General features: G+C 36.4%; 2 protein-coding genes across 6 annotated transcripts; one reads left to right on the top strand and one right to left on the bottom strand.

The window, feature by feature from the left end:
- Positions 1 to 2,916: 2,916 nt before the first annotated feature.
- Positions 2,917 to 8,677, top strand: LOC105058329 (uncharacterized). Of its 2 annotated transcripts, XR_012137092.1 has the most exons (10): positions 2,917 to 3,090; positions 3,285 to 3,404; positions 3,607 to 3,689; positions 3,821 to 3,904; positions 5,327 to 5,402; positions 5,501 to 5,573; positions 6,485 to 6,558; positions 6,898 to 7,026; positions 7,964 to 8,057; positions 8,366 to 8,490. XR_012137092.1 is itself a non-coding variant. In XM_010941212.2 (9 exons), the coding sequence occupies exons 1-9, from the start codon at positions 2,949 to 2,951 to the stop codon at positions 8,433 to 8,435; spliced, it is 816 nt and encodes a 271-aa protein (XP_010939514.1). In that variant the 5' UTR covers positions 2,917 to 2,948; the 3' UTR covers positions 8,436 to 8,677. The 2 variants fall into 2 exon arrangements, 1 of the variants encoding a protein (XP_010939514.1); XM_010941212.2 differs by lacking the exon at positions 6,898 to 7,026 and having other exon boundaries at positions 8,366 to 8,677.
- A 4,465-nt stretch (positions 8,678 to 13,142) lies between these two features.
- Positions 13,143 to 15,347, bottom strand: LOC105058330 (V-type proton ATPase subunit D). 4 transcript variants are annotated; one of them, XM_073249016.1, is made up of 3 exons: positions 14,754 to 14,768; positions 14,510 to 14,638; positions 13,143 to 14,399 (listed from the first exon to the last, which is right to left on the bottom strand). In XM_073249016.1, exon 3 carries the CDS (start codon positions 14,317 to 14,319, stop codon positions 13,525 to 13,527), a length of 795 nt encoding a protein of 264 aa, XP_073105117.1. In that variant the 5' UTR covers positions 14,320 to 14,399; positions 14,510 to 14,638; positions 14,754 to 14,768; the 3' UTR covers positions 13,143 to 13,524. The 4 variants fall into 4 exon arrangements, with proteins under 4 accessions (XP_073105117.1, XP_010939515.1, XP_073105116.1 ...); XM_010941213.3 differs by lacking the exons at positions 14,510 to 14,638; positions 14,754 to 14,768 and adding an exon at positions 15,088 to 15,347; XM_073249015.1 differs by lacking the exons at positions 14,510 to 14,638; positions 14,754 to 14,768 and adding an exon at positions 15,114 to 15,246.
- Between the last annotated feature and the right edge of the window lie 937 nt (positions 15,348 to 16,284).

Raw genomic sequence — 16,284 nt, 5'->3', positions numbered from 1 at the left:
AAACAGCACAAAAATAGAAACTGTTGTTTTATCTAACACCTTCAAATATATCTTATACCTATATTATGAAAGCAATATGTAAAACTTCTGACAGCACATAAATCCCACTAAATATTATGAAAAATAAACTTTAGATTACTTGACCAAAAGAAACTTGCATTCCTTATTACAAGCATCACAAATGTACACATCATCGGCAGGGAAAACTTTTTTGCTATATATGTTGCATGAAACATAATACCGACCAAAGAAATTTCCACATCTATAATTATCCCTTTAACAGTAACTACATGCTCCTGAAAAGAGCAAAAAAAATTTAGCTCTTTAGAATCAGTATTTTTTCCAACAAATGAGCGAAAAGAATCCAATACCACACCAACCTGAATATTAACATCCCAATCAATCTCCAGCAATTGTTTTATACTCATCCTATTTACAGACATTTGTTCTTCTAATGGAATATCATTAACAGGCTGAGCTTGGATAATTTGCACATCATTGGAAACAGACGAAAAACTACATAACAAAATCAAATGTTTTAAAAATTCAATGACAGCTAATGTTTCAGTACCAAATCAACATGGACGCTGGCCTTTCAATCAAAGTGGCAATATATTTCATTTCAAGATTAACATAAATTTTCACCTGTTGCAGAAAAAGCAACCTCATCTGTCATTTTACATATAGACATTCGAATTTTAATTTTCAAAATAATAAAATATTATGAATTTCATGTAAAAAAATTCATACACAATCTTCTCCAATCTAACAATTCATCACCTCTGAATTTTCTAACTATCGTCGATGTCACAATCAGAATAAAAGATCCCAAATTTTTCTCATAAAAGCTAAAATCAAAACTTTCAGCTAACTTTCCCCACAGAGTGATCTTAGCCATCATTGAGCTGCTTCAACAATCAAACAGTTAAAAATAATAAAATAAAATCTAGATTATGAAACCAAAAACCATCGCAATTATGTCTAAAATTCATAACTAATAACACTGAAATAGAAAAAAATCTTACTAATTTGTTATCACTTCAATATCTTTTTTCTTCTTCCCCAATCCAACCACTTCAATAGCACCAATATAAGATAAACACCCAATCACATCTAACAGAAAACAAAACAAACATGACTCATAAAAACAAAACAAACATGACTCATAAAATCATAAAGGATTAAAGCACATCAGGATTTTTCAAAAAAAAAGCACAACAATGGAACTGAAATTAATTAAACCTGACAGAATCCTATTATCATTGATTTGAGAATCCAATAATTCAGGACTAATAAATTGAAAACCATAGTGATCAATCTTTGCTCCACCCTTTTCTGCTTTTCGCACCGATATCATGAGCAAGAAAATAATCATGTAATCATTCATAATTGACTGATATTGACCAGTACTCTGCATCACTTTGAAATTCTTTATATAAAAAATACACCCTTCAACCAACGGGTGCCTAAACTTGTTCACTTGATTTTTTCTAATCATTGCATGCATCAAATTTCCCTATAAACATCAAAACTAAATAAATTACGAACTGTCTTGATTTTTTTTAATAATTTTATGCATCAAATTTTTCTATAAACATGAAAACTAAACAAATTATGAACTATATAAAAAGAAGAAGAAAATTAGAACTCATTAACTAATAAGAAAACCATATTCAAATGTCACCTTTTCATCAATTAAAATTATATCCAAGCTAATCAAATCGAAATTATTTTTGAGATTGACAGATTCTCAAATACGGTATATTCAAACCCTTATTGTCCAATCTTCTTTTGTACCATCAAGCTCATTCAGCAAACAATACCCCATGGTAAATGAGTCCTTACGTCAAGAATGAGGCTTGATTGGAGAGGAATATCTCAAAAGATAGAGTAAAAGATAATAAATAACATGCACCTCTTTCCAACCATCAATTTATAAGAGTAAATAGTAGAAACGAAATTATTATGAGAAATTATCATCAATATTTATCATCCACCTCTTTCCAACCATCAAAATAAGAGTAAATGATAGAAACAAAATTATTATGAGAGAAGGCAATTAGAAGCAAAATTAATATGGGGGAGGTGAATATAGACTTATTTTTGATGGAAACTGAAAAGCCTCAAAATTTTAAAAAAAAAATAGAATCCTTACCTTGAGAGAGTTCCATCTGTTATTATGAGAAATTATTATTAATATTTATCATCCACTTCTTTTCAACCATTAATACAAGAGTAAATGATCTATTATTATGAAAAATTATCATCTACCTCTTTCCAACTATCAATATAAGAGTAAATGGTAGAAACAAAATTATTATGAGATAAGGCAATTAGAAGTAAAATTAATATGGGGGAGATGAATTTAGGCTTATTTTCTGTGAAAACTGAAAAGCTTCAAAATTTTGCAAAAAAAAGAAAATAGAATCCTTGCATTGTGAGACTTGTTACGAGAGAAAGCAATTAGAAGCGAAATTAATATGGAGAAGATGAAAGCCTCAAAATTCTGCAAAAAAAAAAAAATAGAATCTTTGCATTGAGAGAGTCCCTCACAAAAAAATCATACTTTTTAGGTTTATTCTTTATAAAAATCGAAAAGCTTCAAAATTTTATAAAAAAATAAAATAAAATCTTTGTATTGTGAAACTTGTTACGAGAGAAGATAATTAGAAGCGAAATTAATATGGAGATGATGAAAATCTTAAAATTTAAAAAAAAAATAAAATAAAATCTTTCATCGAAAGAGTCATCGTAAAGAAACTACATTTTCTCTCTGTTCCACCTCTCTCTCTTTCTATATATATATATATATATATATATATATATATATATATATATATATATATATATATATATATATATATATAGATTCTTTTATATTTTAAAAACGTGCGTTATATTTCATTTTTATGTCTCTATCTTTGTATTAGTGGTTAAGAACCTTAAAGATGATTTTACACTCACCCATGGAGGCTTGCCGGGCAGTGCGACGTTGGGCGCCGGCGAGATCCCTCGGCCTCGTCAGACGCCCCGCTGCCACTGGAGGTCCCTACCCTCCCCGACGTCCGACGTCTATCCCCATGACGACGGGTTTGATCTCTCTCTCTTCTCAAATCATCACTCAAGTCCCATTCTTTTTCATTTAGATTAGTCCACCGTCTCAATTTAGGGTTTCTTCTTCTCGTCTCCGCCGCCCGGCCCGATCGTGCGCCCAGTGGCGGCCACCGGCAAACTATGGGGGGATCGGTATCTGGTAACTAACATGAGCCTCTTTCTCTCTACAGCGTCCGGCGTCTGGACGCGGCGTAGGGCGTACGAGGGGCTGCTGCTCGACGCTGGCGGCACGCTTCTCCATGTGGCGAGGCCTGTCGAGAAGACCTACGCCTCAATCGGGAGAAAATACGGTGTCATTTCGATCTCTTCTTTTTTTTTTTTTTTTTCCTTCATACTATTAGGGAAAAATTCTTTTTATCTTAATTAAAGGTCAAAACATATGAGTCTATGCATTATAACTCTCATACTATTAGGAGAAAAGTTATTTTCTAAATTAATTAAAGATCAAATAGTCTGAATGTTATGAAAAAAACATTTTAACTGTACGTCCAGGGCTTAATGCAACAGAAAGCGAGATTAAGCAAGGGTTCAAGAAGGCTTTTGCTGCCTCATGGCCTGATAAACTTCGCTACCAGGTGTCGGCAATTTTAATTCAACAGATTTGACTTCTGTTGTTATTAGTCTTTGCGGTGAAAAATCTATAACAAAGAAATGGTGTTAGGATATTTGGGTTTTAAAGGAAGGGATGGGTTGAGTTTGGGTGCAGGGCGATGGGCGGGCATTCTGGAGGCTTGTTGTTTCGGAAGCCACAGGTTGTGCTGATAATGACTATTTCGAAGAAGTATATGAGGTCAGGTTCTTTCTCATCTGATATATATATATACACACACACATTCATGAACCAAGCTATACCTTTTCTAAGATATTTTTATGCTTGCTTAATAGACAAAGAATTTGATTTAAAATATTTGAATAGTTATGACTTAAACAGGATGTGGCCATAATGTTAGAATAAGATTTCATAGGATCAGCCTCAAATAATTGGGGATGAAGCTTGTTGGTCATGTTTATCGGTTGAACCTTGTAATATATTTCTAACATTTGGTCCTTTGTAGTAACATTTGATCATCTGTGTTAATAGATATACAAACACATGATCCTAGCAAGGGACATAGTAGCATTTCTTGGCACTTGAAACCAAAAGAAAAGCACTATATTTCCATCCAGTGCTAAAAATTTTAGATATATTAATGTTTTTAACATCATTTTGCCACTTACTATGCAAACATCATTTTGCCACTTACCATGCAATCAATATTTGAGAGGGACATAGTAGCATTACTTGGCACTCAAAACCAAAAGAAAATCCTATATTTCCATCCAGTGCTAAAAATTTTAGATATATCAGACTATGCGTAGCTATCTTAAAATATTTTTAACATCATTCTGCCACTTCCTAATGCGATCGGTATGTGAGAGAGTAGCCATCATCATCAGAAAATTAGAGATTGGTTCAATGTACCACTTCTCAGAGTTAGGAGGATTAATCTATCCATTGACTAAAATTTATCTCTAGATATAATGTGATGAGCTTTTAAATGAACTAGAACTAGATTTATCCAAAAAACTGCTTGGAGTAATTCTTGCAGACAAGCCATGCTGGTGAGGGGAATCCGTGAGCTGAATTGTTTTTAATTTAACTACCAGGCACGCATTGGTGATCATTAGGGGATCATGAGTTTGAGATGCTTCTAGCATGATGCTTCTCTTTGAAATAAGTGGAAAGTCAATCAAGTATTGGTTATCTCTATATATGCTAATTTAGGCTTGTGTTATTCCAACAAAAAGTTACTCTAACTCATGGTTGCTATGCTGAAGAGCTCTAATAGAAGCATGCTACATGTCTAGGATGTGTATGATATATTCATACATACGTGCCTTGATTTGGTCAATAGAAAAGGGCAGCCTAGTGCATGGAGGCTCCCTCATCATGGGCATAGGGAGGGTTAGATGTACACAGTCTTATCCTGCATGCGGAGAGTGTTTTCATGTTTTAACCTCGTGATCACAATGGAGCAACCTTATTGTTGCACCAAGGCTCACCCTCTTGATTCAGTCTCTCATATAGGGGAAAAAATATAGCAAATAGTTAATGCATTTTACTCATCTATTTAGTCAATCTCAAATGGTTGTGGTAGGTCATTTATTTGTTTACCATCATAGGACATTAATAAAAAAAAGAAGTTGGTAAATTATTAGTCTTTTCTATCAGCACTATGCAAATGGTGATGCATGGCGTCTTCCACTTGGGGCCTATGAAGCATTATGTCTATTGAAGGATGCCGGAGGTCATATAAACCAAGTACTTTTCCCCATTTTTGTTTTACATGATGTTTTAATCTTTAGTGTCTCCTATGGTCTCTTAACTTTTGATGTTCATGAACAGTAAAGTTAGCTGTTGTTTCTAATTTTGACACACGTCTGCGCAAGCTACTGAAGGACCTCGATGTTGCCCACATGTAAGCTTTTATATCCCATATTATATTTTATGTGGCTCTGCTAGCATTTGAAGAATGGATTTTCGTTCAAGGATTTGTTGTTAATTTCTTATTCATTGCAATTTCATAGTAGAAGCATGCATGCATATACATGGATGCACAAGTGACACAGATAACTGCACACAGGTGTGTGTGTGCATGCATGCTTGCATTAATACAAATCTGATGGAAGCCCCAGAAGTTTCAATTATTAGTGCAGAATGCTTGATTATGTGGATAGGTTGGAGCATCTGCTCATGTCATGCCATTCAACCAGGGAAACTTTTTTTACCTTTCCCAGTCTCATGCAGGCTCAATATTGTATGACTTCATTGTCCCCCCCCCCCCCCCCCCCCAACCCCCCCCACACACACACACATATATTATATTATTTTAATTTATTTATCGGTAATTTAAGATGACCACAGATTACTAGTGGTTACTACCATTTGAGCATGTTGTGCCATAATTGTATGGCGTGTGTGCGTGTGCGTGCGTGTGCATATGCATGCATGCATTAATACAAATCTGATGGAAGCCCCAGAAGTCTCAATTATTAGTCCAGAATGCTTGACTATGTGGATAGGTTTGAGCATCTGCTCATGTCATGCCATTCAACCAGGGAAACTTTTTTTTACTTATCCCAGTCTTATGCAGGCTCAATATTATATGACTTCATTGTTTCTCCCCACTGTACCACACACACACACACACACACATAATATTCTTTTAATTTATTTATTGGTAATTTAAGATGACCACAGATTACTAGTGGTTACTACCATTTGAGCATGTTGTGCCATAATTGTGTCTTACTGGTGCTTTTCTTTGTAACCACAACATAATTTGTATGTTATTGTTGGAAATTGAATTGCTCTAATATTTTCTTCTAGGTTTGATGCCATAATCATATCTTCTGAGGTTGGGTATGAAAAGCCAGCTGCAGAGATTTTCAAAGCTGCTTTAGGTATGAAATGGCAACAAGCTTATTCATGGATGATTAAAATTGTAATATTGTAGTGACATGAGCATCCTTGGGTCCATAGATTGGTCAACAAAAGTCCAATAGTCCACGATTCTTTTCTTTTTTATTTGGTTTAAAAGTTGTTTAAGTCTGATTTATGTACTTTGTTTCTTTCATTAATTGATGTGCTTTAGATAGGAAAGTATCTAAGAGTTACCGTTCATATCACTGCAGCATAAACAGTAGCGCTACAGTAACCATGACCTTTAAAGATTCCTACTAAGAGTCAAATTGGTGGTTAATTAGTGAGATTTTTGAGGGATTTCTTTCTTTATTTGTAAGAGTGCCTAGATGACTCCATCTAGACACTTTCTAGGGCTTTTGTTGGGTCTATAAAAAGTCCAGAGAGAGTCTGTTGCTAGGTGACTTATGCTGAAAAATTTTTATGAATTCAAGAAGGCTGTGAGCCAGGTATTTCCCCTTTCTCGCTCTTCAATTATTTCTTATCGTCTCTTTTTCTCCACTAATTCTGTTCTCTACATTATTTTTCTGTTGATGCTTGCTGCTATTGAGTTTCCTTTGGATATCTTTCTTGTATGTAATTGCTGCATTGAAAAACTTGTTGATTTCAATATCAATAGGGATTTCAGTACTTATTCTCTATTATTTGATTGTTCAGATCTGAAAGTTGTTGCTGCTTGTTTAAATATATGTGCATTAAATTGCTGAAATCTGATTATGACCTTATAGTGAACTATTCGGTTGAGCCTGGAAAACCCTTGTCCTTGATTTCTTCCATCCTCCTTCGCACATAAAACACTAGAGTAGGGTCATTTGATCCTTCCTTCACCTAAAAAGCCACTACTAGTTCTTTGTTTCTTGTTCTCAGGACATGGACAGCAAGCAGTAAAGCTGCTTTAAACCTTAAACTATCCTGTTCCTATGGTCCTCTCATGCAAGGTGGGCCAACCATTTTTGGTCCTGCATCATGCAGCCTAGCGCATTGTAAAATAATGGATCTCAAGAAGTATGATGGAGGCATTTGTTGTTTGTATCTCACAAAGCCTGTTGTGAGAATATTCTTAGCTGTGTGTTCATTTCCTTTGAAGGTGAAGTACAGTAGTTGTACCTTTATTTTCACTATAGGCTAGTTGACACATTAACGCTGCTAACCTTGATCTTTAAAGAAACAATACATGCACACTTCTTGTCTGGTTATGTCATCATGCCTCGTTGGGATTAAGAAGTGGTTCAATTTTTATGGAAAATTTGGTATCATACAAAAGGTAGTGAGAAATCGATATGCTTCACTTTGACATAAATAGATGCATATTCTGCACATGAAAAGCTTTAAATTTCAATCACCTTCTCCCTAAGTCCTTTTGTTTGGTTGCCCACCATTTCACAGACCAACTTGGCATGGAGGCTGGCAAAGTAATACATGTAGGAGATGATGAAAAGGCAGATAAGAACGGTGCCAGTGCCATTGGAATTGATTGCTGGTAGGTGCACCTTATGTCATTGCACATGGACCTTTTTCACATTCCCAAGGACCTGTCCCCATTTGCTATTTTCACTCTGAAATCTGAATCCATGTGCATTATATATCAATAAAAGGTTCAAAAAAGTGTGCGTTTCAAACATCCAGCAACCAATTTGAAAACTTCATATCATTTGTTTCTTGTTCTTCCAATGTGGATGTGTTTTGTTAAAGAAAAGGGCACGGATTGCGTTGTGGTTGACTAATTATATATATGAGGGTTATGTCACTGTATTTGCTGAAATATATTAGTAATCTGTGTTGTTGCAGGCTGTGGGGATCAGATGTGAAGACATTCACTGATATATGTGATCGAGTTCTGATATCAGATTCACAGTGAGGGAAATTTTCAGTCTTTCAGACATAATTAAGAATTCAAGATCGAGCTTTTTCCCCCTTTTTGTTTAATGATAATTTTCAATTAGTATCCTAGCTTCGGATTTTATGAAAGTCTACCTTCTATAAACTGACAAACATAGTTCAGGATTATCAGAAGTCTACGACCTCCTCCTGGAAATGATGCTCAACAACGAATGTAGTTTGCCAAAATAATAAATATTACTAGTAAACCTTGTATTCGCATATGCTCTGGTGAACTGTGTTAATCTGCTGAAAAAATGATATGATTGTTTCCTTCAACTGAGCCTCACTTCCGAGCGGTCTACGTGTTGCGTGGTGGGATGAGCACCAAACATGGGTATTTTCTAGAGTTCAGATTATTGTCCTCCAGAGGGAAGAAAATAGGGAAATTCTGGTGATATTATTGCCGAACCACATCAACTAGTAGCATATATTAAAGTTTTATTTTTTTTGGGGGTGCACGCGCATCAAGATAGCTGGAAATGGACTGGTTTCTGGTGCAGTTAGAGGAAAAATGTTATACAGGAAGCATGCTTGTGCAATAGGAGAAATTATTGCGTAGAATTGTTCTACCACGTGGATCATGGACTATTCAATAAAACATCGTCATGATTCGAAATTTCAAAATTTTCGTTTGGTTGAAATATGTACATGAAAATAAAGTATATAATTAATCATGATTAATCATTTTCGATTCAAATTTTGTTGAATTTTTCTTTATTCTCACCGAATGATGTAGTGATATTTTATTACATGGTCCAAAGTCCAAGTATTAAAACAGTTCTAATCAATAATTTTTCGTGCAATAGTGGTGTACCATCATCCCAACACCCTGCGGGCTACATCGCCAGGGAAGCGAGAATTGTGGCGTGCCTCCATGCCAGCACTACCATGTTGGCTTGGTCTGTTCGCATGATCTAGCCAAATTCGGTGGAAGGAAAATAAAGATCCAGCCTTTGAGTAGGCCAAGGCCTCATTATTTCAGGACCTGAGGAGCACGCTTTAATCTGCATATCCAAAAAAAAAAAAAAAATGCTGCTGGAGATGGTTTTACCCACATAGCAACGCGGCACAACCATGTGGCATTTTATTTTATTTTGTTTTACCTTTTTTGACAGTAGTGGAGTAAGATACTCCACTCATGCTTAATATTCATTAAGTAAAAGCAAGGTTATATACAAGATTGTCTGTGTGCCTGAAATTGAGCATCACGAGGACAAGGCGCACATAAGAGTAAAAAAATATGAAATTTTATAAATATTCAAGTGAAATCTTTGGTTGAAGCATCTACACCATTAACGTGTTCCACCAATATATTCTCTCGTCTTCTTGTCGTCAGACATATCGGCTTGTGCAAGAATTTTCCCACCCGCTACATGTTGCTCCATTGTTGAAGCAGCCAATTTTATATCATCGTTGTAAATGTTGAATATCTAGTTGGTGGATACAAAAATTCCCTGCTTCACTATTTCTTTGGCCGATTGAGCTTCAAACTAAAAAAAACATGTTGATTCCTTTCTTTCCAGATGCACCAGCTGCAAGTAGCAACTGTAGCATTTAATATTATTAGCCGTCACCAGTAAGTGAGTGCATGATTCCATCATACTATCTTCAGCCACCATTTTCCAATTCATAATAAGCTGCCTAGCTAGATTAATGTAAACCATTCAAACAGCATAATAACAACAATCTTCCCAAACTGAGAACGCTGAATAAAATAAAACAGTGAACCCAAAGGAGGAGGACCAGCTAGAGAAGCATTCTAAATTCAGGATCACTTGGGATGACAACTGCGAAACTGTAATTTTTTTCTAAGGCCTCTATATATGTTCAATTCTAGGAATGATAGATCCCGCTTGAAGTTCCAACGCCAAAATCACGTGTCTTTGGTCGTAATACACAATGACTTGGGAGAGAGAAAGGTACTTGGATGCCATGCAAAGAAACATCATCAGGTTAACTCATGGATTGATCGCTAAAATAATGATAGCTTCTGAGTGTATTATATAATAATGTCAGCTTCCGAAATAATAGCTAAATACAAAGTGACAGCAAGTGATTAAACGAACATGGCGCGGTAAGACAGGGCCTCACACCACCTTTGTCACATTCGTATGGAGGATACCAAGTTCTCGCAACTTCAAATTACAAATTCTGTAGGCCCTAGTTACTGAGTTCAATTATGAGAACACACACAACAATACACTAATGCAGCTAGTTAACACCAATAACTTGAAATTAAGCTAGAAAGTAAACATACATATGCAGTTAATAAATGGACACAATACAGTTCATCTCCTGTATTGGTTGTTACAGATGACACAATTCCTCCTACCATACTCTCCTTTGATTCAACTAACCCAAAATTATCAGCTCTGTTGGTTCTAAAATCTTTCCAGATCTTTTTCCTCCCATTTTTCTGGTCTAAGCTCTGATTGAGAGTTTAACAAAGCATCCCTTTTTACCTTCATCTTTTCGACACATTTAACTTTGAGATAATTCAAACTCTTCATTCTACAAATGTTTACCACTCAAGCTGTAATGTTCCACAGGGCCGCCAAAGTTTCTCGATATATTTTTATCTAACATGATTCTGTTTTCTCAAAATCTTCTCCATAGGATTCCTACATTCCTGACCATTATCATTCAAATCTACAGCAATCCATCAAAGCTTCACAACATAAAAAGAACTAGCATGTAATTAATAACACCATCAAAGATTTTAAATGACTCATACTGATCTTCTCGATAGATAATCAAAGTTCTGCAAGTTAAACCACAAAAATTTTGCTATATTTTGATATGGAAGCTAGAAATGATGCCAAGGATCAACAGGTGACTGAAGGAAAATAAATTAATGTCCAGTACTTTTCAGTTAAGATGGTATAGCTATAGGGAATAGAAGAGGCAGACGCAAGGGTTAGTTTGGCCATAGCTTCTTTTAGAACCACCGGCATTCATTCACAATTTCAAACTTCTTGAAAACTTGATGATTTTAGGTATTTAAACTAACTTGCTGATAAGGATGAATATAACAGTAATAATCACCTTCTATAATAGAAAAGCTATCCATAAATGCGATGCATATATAGGCAAATTTCTCCTAATAACAACCCATATAATTATATTCTTTATGCAGCACAATATGTCAGCTGCCCAACACATGCCATATTCTAGATAGAAAAAACCAAGCTTGCCTCAGAGGCACAAGCATAACATTACCACTGCAATGACCTCTTTTTTTTTTTTTTCTTTTTGAAAAAAAGCCTGTTCTACTAGCATTTCTGATGCTTGTGAAGCCAAGAGAGCTTCACCATTTAGACCAAGATGACAAAGGTATATAGTGTATGTATGAGAGAGGAGAAAGCAATTTCCATTTAACAGAAAATATAAAAGCTGACATCATTTACAAGCAAAAGATAAGGAGCGAGCATCCAAAAAACATCTAGGCTTCGTTTGTTCAAAGCTTAAGCCTCACCCAAGTTCATATAGATGGGACATTAAACACCCACCAAAGAATAACTTTACACAATCTTCTTGAATGTTTGGATAAATAGAAAAAACAACTATGGCCTTAAAATCTTAGACCTAGCAATGACAGGTTAAAGTGGTGGTTAGCCCCATGACTGCACCATTGCAATTTTTTATCTCCAATACCTTGGAAATCTGCATGAGTGACCAATAGCAGGAAGGGCTGAGCTATCAGTATATGTTTCAATTCTGATAGAAGGGTGAAAAATTTTTATGATGGTCAAAAAGTCCATAAAAAGATATAAAAAATATCAGTTGATACAATAAGATCTTAGAAACAGGTATCTAGGAATATCTCAGCTTATATATCAGCCAAGATAATAAGAGTCAATGGTTTATATATTATATTGATGTGAGTGCAACATGGATTCTCACCCACATATCCACCAAATTTAAAAGCTTAGATGTCCATGTGCTCTTGTCGAGTTCTAAAAGCAACTTCTTCCCTTACAAAAACCAAAATTGACATATATAAGGATGATTATTGGTAATTTGGTAGCAGCAACACAGGGGACAAACTGAAGAGAAGCAATAGATAAATGAAAATAGTTGAAAAAAGTAGAAATAGTTGAAAAATGAGCAAGTCCATCATGATGGTGGTTGTAAAGTAGGGTAAGAATAGATGAAAAAAAGAACAATATGCCTCAGTAGAATAGGGCTTGGTTCTTATGGATAAGTCCTAGTTTTGTGCACCCAGATCCATGGTCAGAAAATTCTGATAAGGAACAATTTTTTAGCAAAAAATGTATTCAGCACTTAGGAATAATCCTAAATGATTGCACTATGGAAAGAAAAAGCAAAGAAGACATGGTAACAACTTAGTAGGGCAGAAAAAAGCAGTGGATGCATATAGTTCATGAATCCATATCCAAATGAACCAATCACCCACAAAAATCTTCATTCAGAGATGACCAATTTGGGCGACAACATGAGATAGAAAATGAAACCAAACATCAGGATGAGAGTTAGAATCAACAAAAAAAAAAAAAAATCATGCAACCTTGACTTTAGAAGATGGGCAGGTCCCTTTACTTCACCACATTGATTAATATGTTGCAATCATGATAGTCAGGATTGAATTTTAAATTCTACAAGCTCCTCCTCTAATGAAATACCCAGCATATTTGCAATAAAGATACACGTTCACAAGCAGAACTTCAGATTCTACTGTTCATTCCATTTATTCATCCAGAATTTTTTATCAGCATAATCGCAAAAGGCTCAAAAAGAAGTACTGAGAGCTACATCGGTGGAGCTTCATACAAGAAACCAGATACATCTCCACATTGTTCAATCTAGCTAGTTAACTGAACATAAAGCACCATCTTTCCCTCTTTTGGGACAAGTTACCACACATTGACATTATAGTTTGCCATATGCATAAATAGCTTAAGGAATTCATCACACCAATTATTAGAATTGATTAACAAAAAATTCTAAGCATGAAATATGCACACAATATCACTAAAGAGCCAATAAACCTTTATTACTAAAAACCTGAGAGCAACCCACCTAATCACCACAAGGATGTTTCTGCATCAAAAGATGATATCTTCATCCTTCTCAGCCCCAGCAACAAGCAAGTTGTGGGCAGAGCTAATAGAGATACCCTTCTTCAGTGAGACCTTCTCAGCAAACTGCTCTTCAGCGAACTGCTTTGCAGCCTGGAGCTGCCGCTCGATTTCCCTCTTCTTGTACCCCTGTATCTTCTTCAGCCGGAAGAAATCCTCTCGCTCAAGCTCATCAAGCTCCCCTCTGATGTAGCTTATGGTGTTCTCCAAGCGTGGCTTCACGACATTCTCAAGGGCATTGACTCTCCGATTGGTGGTCTTAATGGCCTCATCAAGGGTGAGGAAGGAGGTCTGGAGGGAGGCAAGCTCCACGAGGACCTCGATGGCCTTGATATGCGCAGCACGGCAAGCCTGGATCTGCTGGCCTCCACGGGCAAGGCCGGTGAGGTCAGCCTTGGTATCGCCGGCGCCTGGGTCGGTGAAGTGCTCGAACCGTGGGAGCTTGACGCCGGCGATATTCTCCTGGCGGGAGCGCACACGGAGGGAGGCAGACTTGACCGACTCGAGTACGACATGCTTGATGTTCTCGCCAGCCGCGTACTTGGCCTCCGTGAGGGCGAAAGAGGAGGCACGCATGATCTCGCCCATGGATTCCTTGGTGGAGACGATCTTCTTCAGGATCGTTCGAAACTGGACGGTGAGGGCATCGCTCTTCTTCTTTAGGAGGGCATGCCCGCGGGTGGCGCCCACGAGGCGTGCCTTCATCACCCCGAGCATCGTCACCGTGGGCACCACATTCAGACGCTGGCCTTGGCCGGACATCCTTTCTTCCTTGGAATTACAATAGGGTTATATTCTAGGTTTTCTCGGAGCTGTTTGGGGAAATTCTGGAAGACGCACCACTGCAAGGAATTTGGTTAGGGTTAGTTTTTTTTTTTTTTTTTTTGCTTTGTTTTTTCTATCGAAATCTAACAAGATGAACGAAAGAACTTTAAATTCCAAGAGGACTCACAAAAATATCGCAAATATAGCCCGAAAAATATGAAAATTAAGGAAAAACATCGGCTTTTGATGTACTCTGACATCTTCGCTAGAAACCCTAACGTTCCGTCTCTCTACTAGGGATCCAGCTAGTTATTGCCTTATAAGATCAACACAAATAGAAGATTGAAAGAGTATTAGATTGCCTCAAACATGACAAAATCTTGCAATAATACCCAAAACAATTGAAATAGAGCAAATGAACCGCTTGATACCATTTCTCTGTGCTTATATTAGATGTCCAAAATATATACTTTTTTTTTAGACCTTCGATTTCTCGCCCCCTCAAGCGATTCCGCCAGCTTTAGCTTTTATTTTTTCCTCAAAAAGAACCAAAATAGAGGATGATCAACAGAGTTTTAGATTTCAGAAACATTGAAAAATCGCAAAAGTCGGCCCAAAATACACGAAACGATTTGAAACGGAGTTACTCCAAAATCGCTGAAAAGATTGAATGATTCCGAAACAAGTTGCCAGATAATCGATCTGGAGCACAGCGACCAATCTCAGAGAAAGAAAACCGGAAAAAAAAAAAAATCTCGTACAAACCTCTTCCACTGATCCGGTCTCCCCACCTTTTTTCCCTTTTTTTTTTCCCTCTCCTTCTGGCCGAGGAAATGGCAAGCGATGATGCGCTCTGGAAAGGCCAGTATATCATTTATATTACACGAAAGCGTTATGAGCGTCGCTGGAACCTGGCCGGGTTTTTCCGTGCTCAAGCCCGGTCTAAAAAAAAAACTTCCGACGGGATGGGGAAGTGGGGGAGGCGCAGAGAGCAGGGATTAGGGATTGGGAGGTTTGGGTCTGGGTCAAGCGTCTTTGAATCTAAAGTTCCGGGTCAGGTTAGCCATCTAAGGATCCGAGTAAGGCTCAACAACACGGCCCTGGATCGGGTCGAGACTGGGGGCTTAGGCTTCGGGCCTGTAGTTGGGCTGGCCGGATCCTCATAGGATCAAGTATTGACCATAGCTGTCCTCAATTTAATTGGACCCAATTTGTACGTCCAAAAGGACCAAAATCTTACCTGAACATCCGAAAACTGGGCTAAAGACCTACTCAAAGGCTGCCGGGCCGGACCGGGCCCATTTTGAGACCGAGTTATGACTTGTAGCCGTAAGCAAAAGCCTAGCAGGTGGCATCGCAGCCTAATAGCAAGGAAGAGAAATTTTTTATCCATGGCCTCAGATAATAAAATGTGTCGCATCAAACTGGGCATATAGTATAATTAATAAAGCGACAGGCATTTAATATAGCTTTTTTTTTTTTTTAATTTTTTGTGATCAAAATATGCTTTTCCTTCTTTTACGCTATTTTGCCCATGCTTAACCAGGATGTCATAAATAATAACAGGACATTCTATTGTATCCTATAACATCATGTTGTATTCTATAAATAATTATCAAGATATTATAAAAAATAACATAACATCGTAATAATGATATAACATCATGTTATATTGTATAAATAATTATCGTAATGTCATAAAAAATAATAGGACGTATAACATCTTATTGTATCCTATAAATAATTATTGTGATGTTATAAAAAATAATAGGATGTCATGATAATGGTATGATATTTTGTTGCATCCTATGACATCCTGTTGCATCCTATAAAAATTATTGAGATATCATAAAAAAAAATATCACAATAATGGTATGATATTGCGTCCTGTAAATAATTATTAAAATATTATAAAAATAATAAAATATAATAATAATGGTACAATATCATATTGCATCCTAT

The sequence above is a fragment of the Elaeis guineensis genome, chromosome 15, assembly GCF_000442705.2.
Source record: "Elaeis guineensis isolate ETL-2024a chromosome 15, EG11, whole genome shotgun sequence".
NCBI lineage: Eukaryota > Viridiplantae > Streptophyta > Magnoliopsida > Arecales > Arecaceae > Elaeis > Elaeis guineensis.
This window is presented reverse-complemented; position numbering and strand designations above follow the sequence as displayed.

What these genes read in the sequence shown, in the direction of transcription:
- LOC105058329 (XM_010941212.2), top strand. Translation starts at nt 2,949, where the DNA reads ATGATTTTACACTCACCCATGGAGGCTTGCCGGGCAGTGCGACGTTGG. An exon ending in ATTTCGAAGAAGTATATGAG is followed by an intron (nt 3,905 to 5,326) that starts GTCAGGTTCTTT and finishes CTTTTCTATCAG; the next exon opens with CACTATGCAAATGGTGATGC. An exon ending in TCTATTGAAGGATGCCGGAG is followed by an intron (nt 5,403 to 5,500) that starts GTCATATAAACC and finishes GTTCATGAACAG; the next exon opens with TAAAGTTAGCTGTTGTTTCT.
- LOC105058330 (XM_010941213.3), bottom strand. Translation starts at nt 14,319, where the DNA reads ATGTCCGGCCAAGGCCAGCGTCTGAATGTGGTGCCCACGGTGACGATG.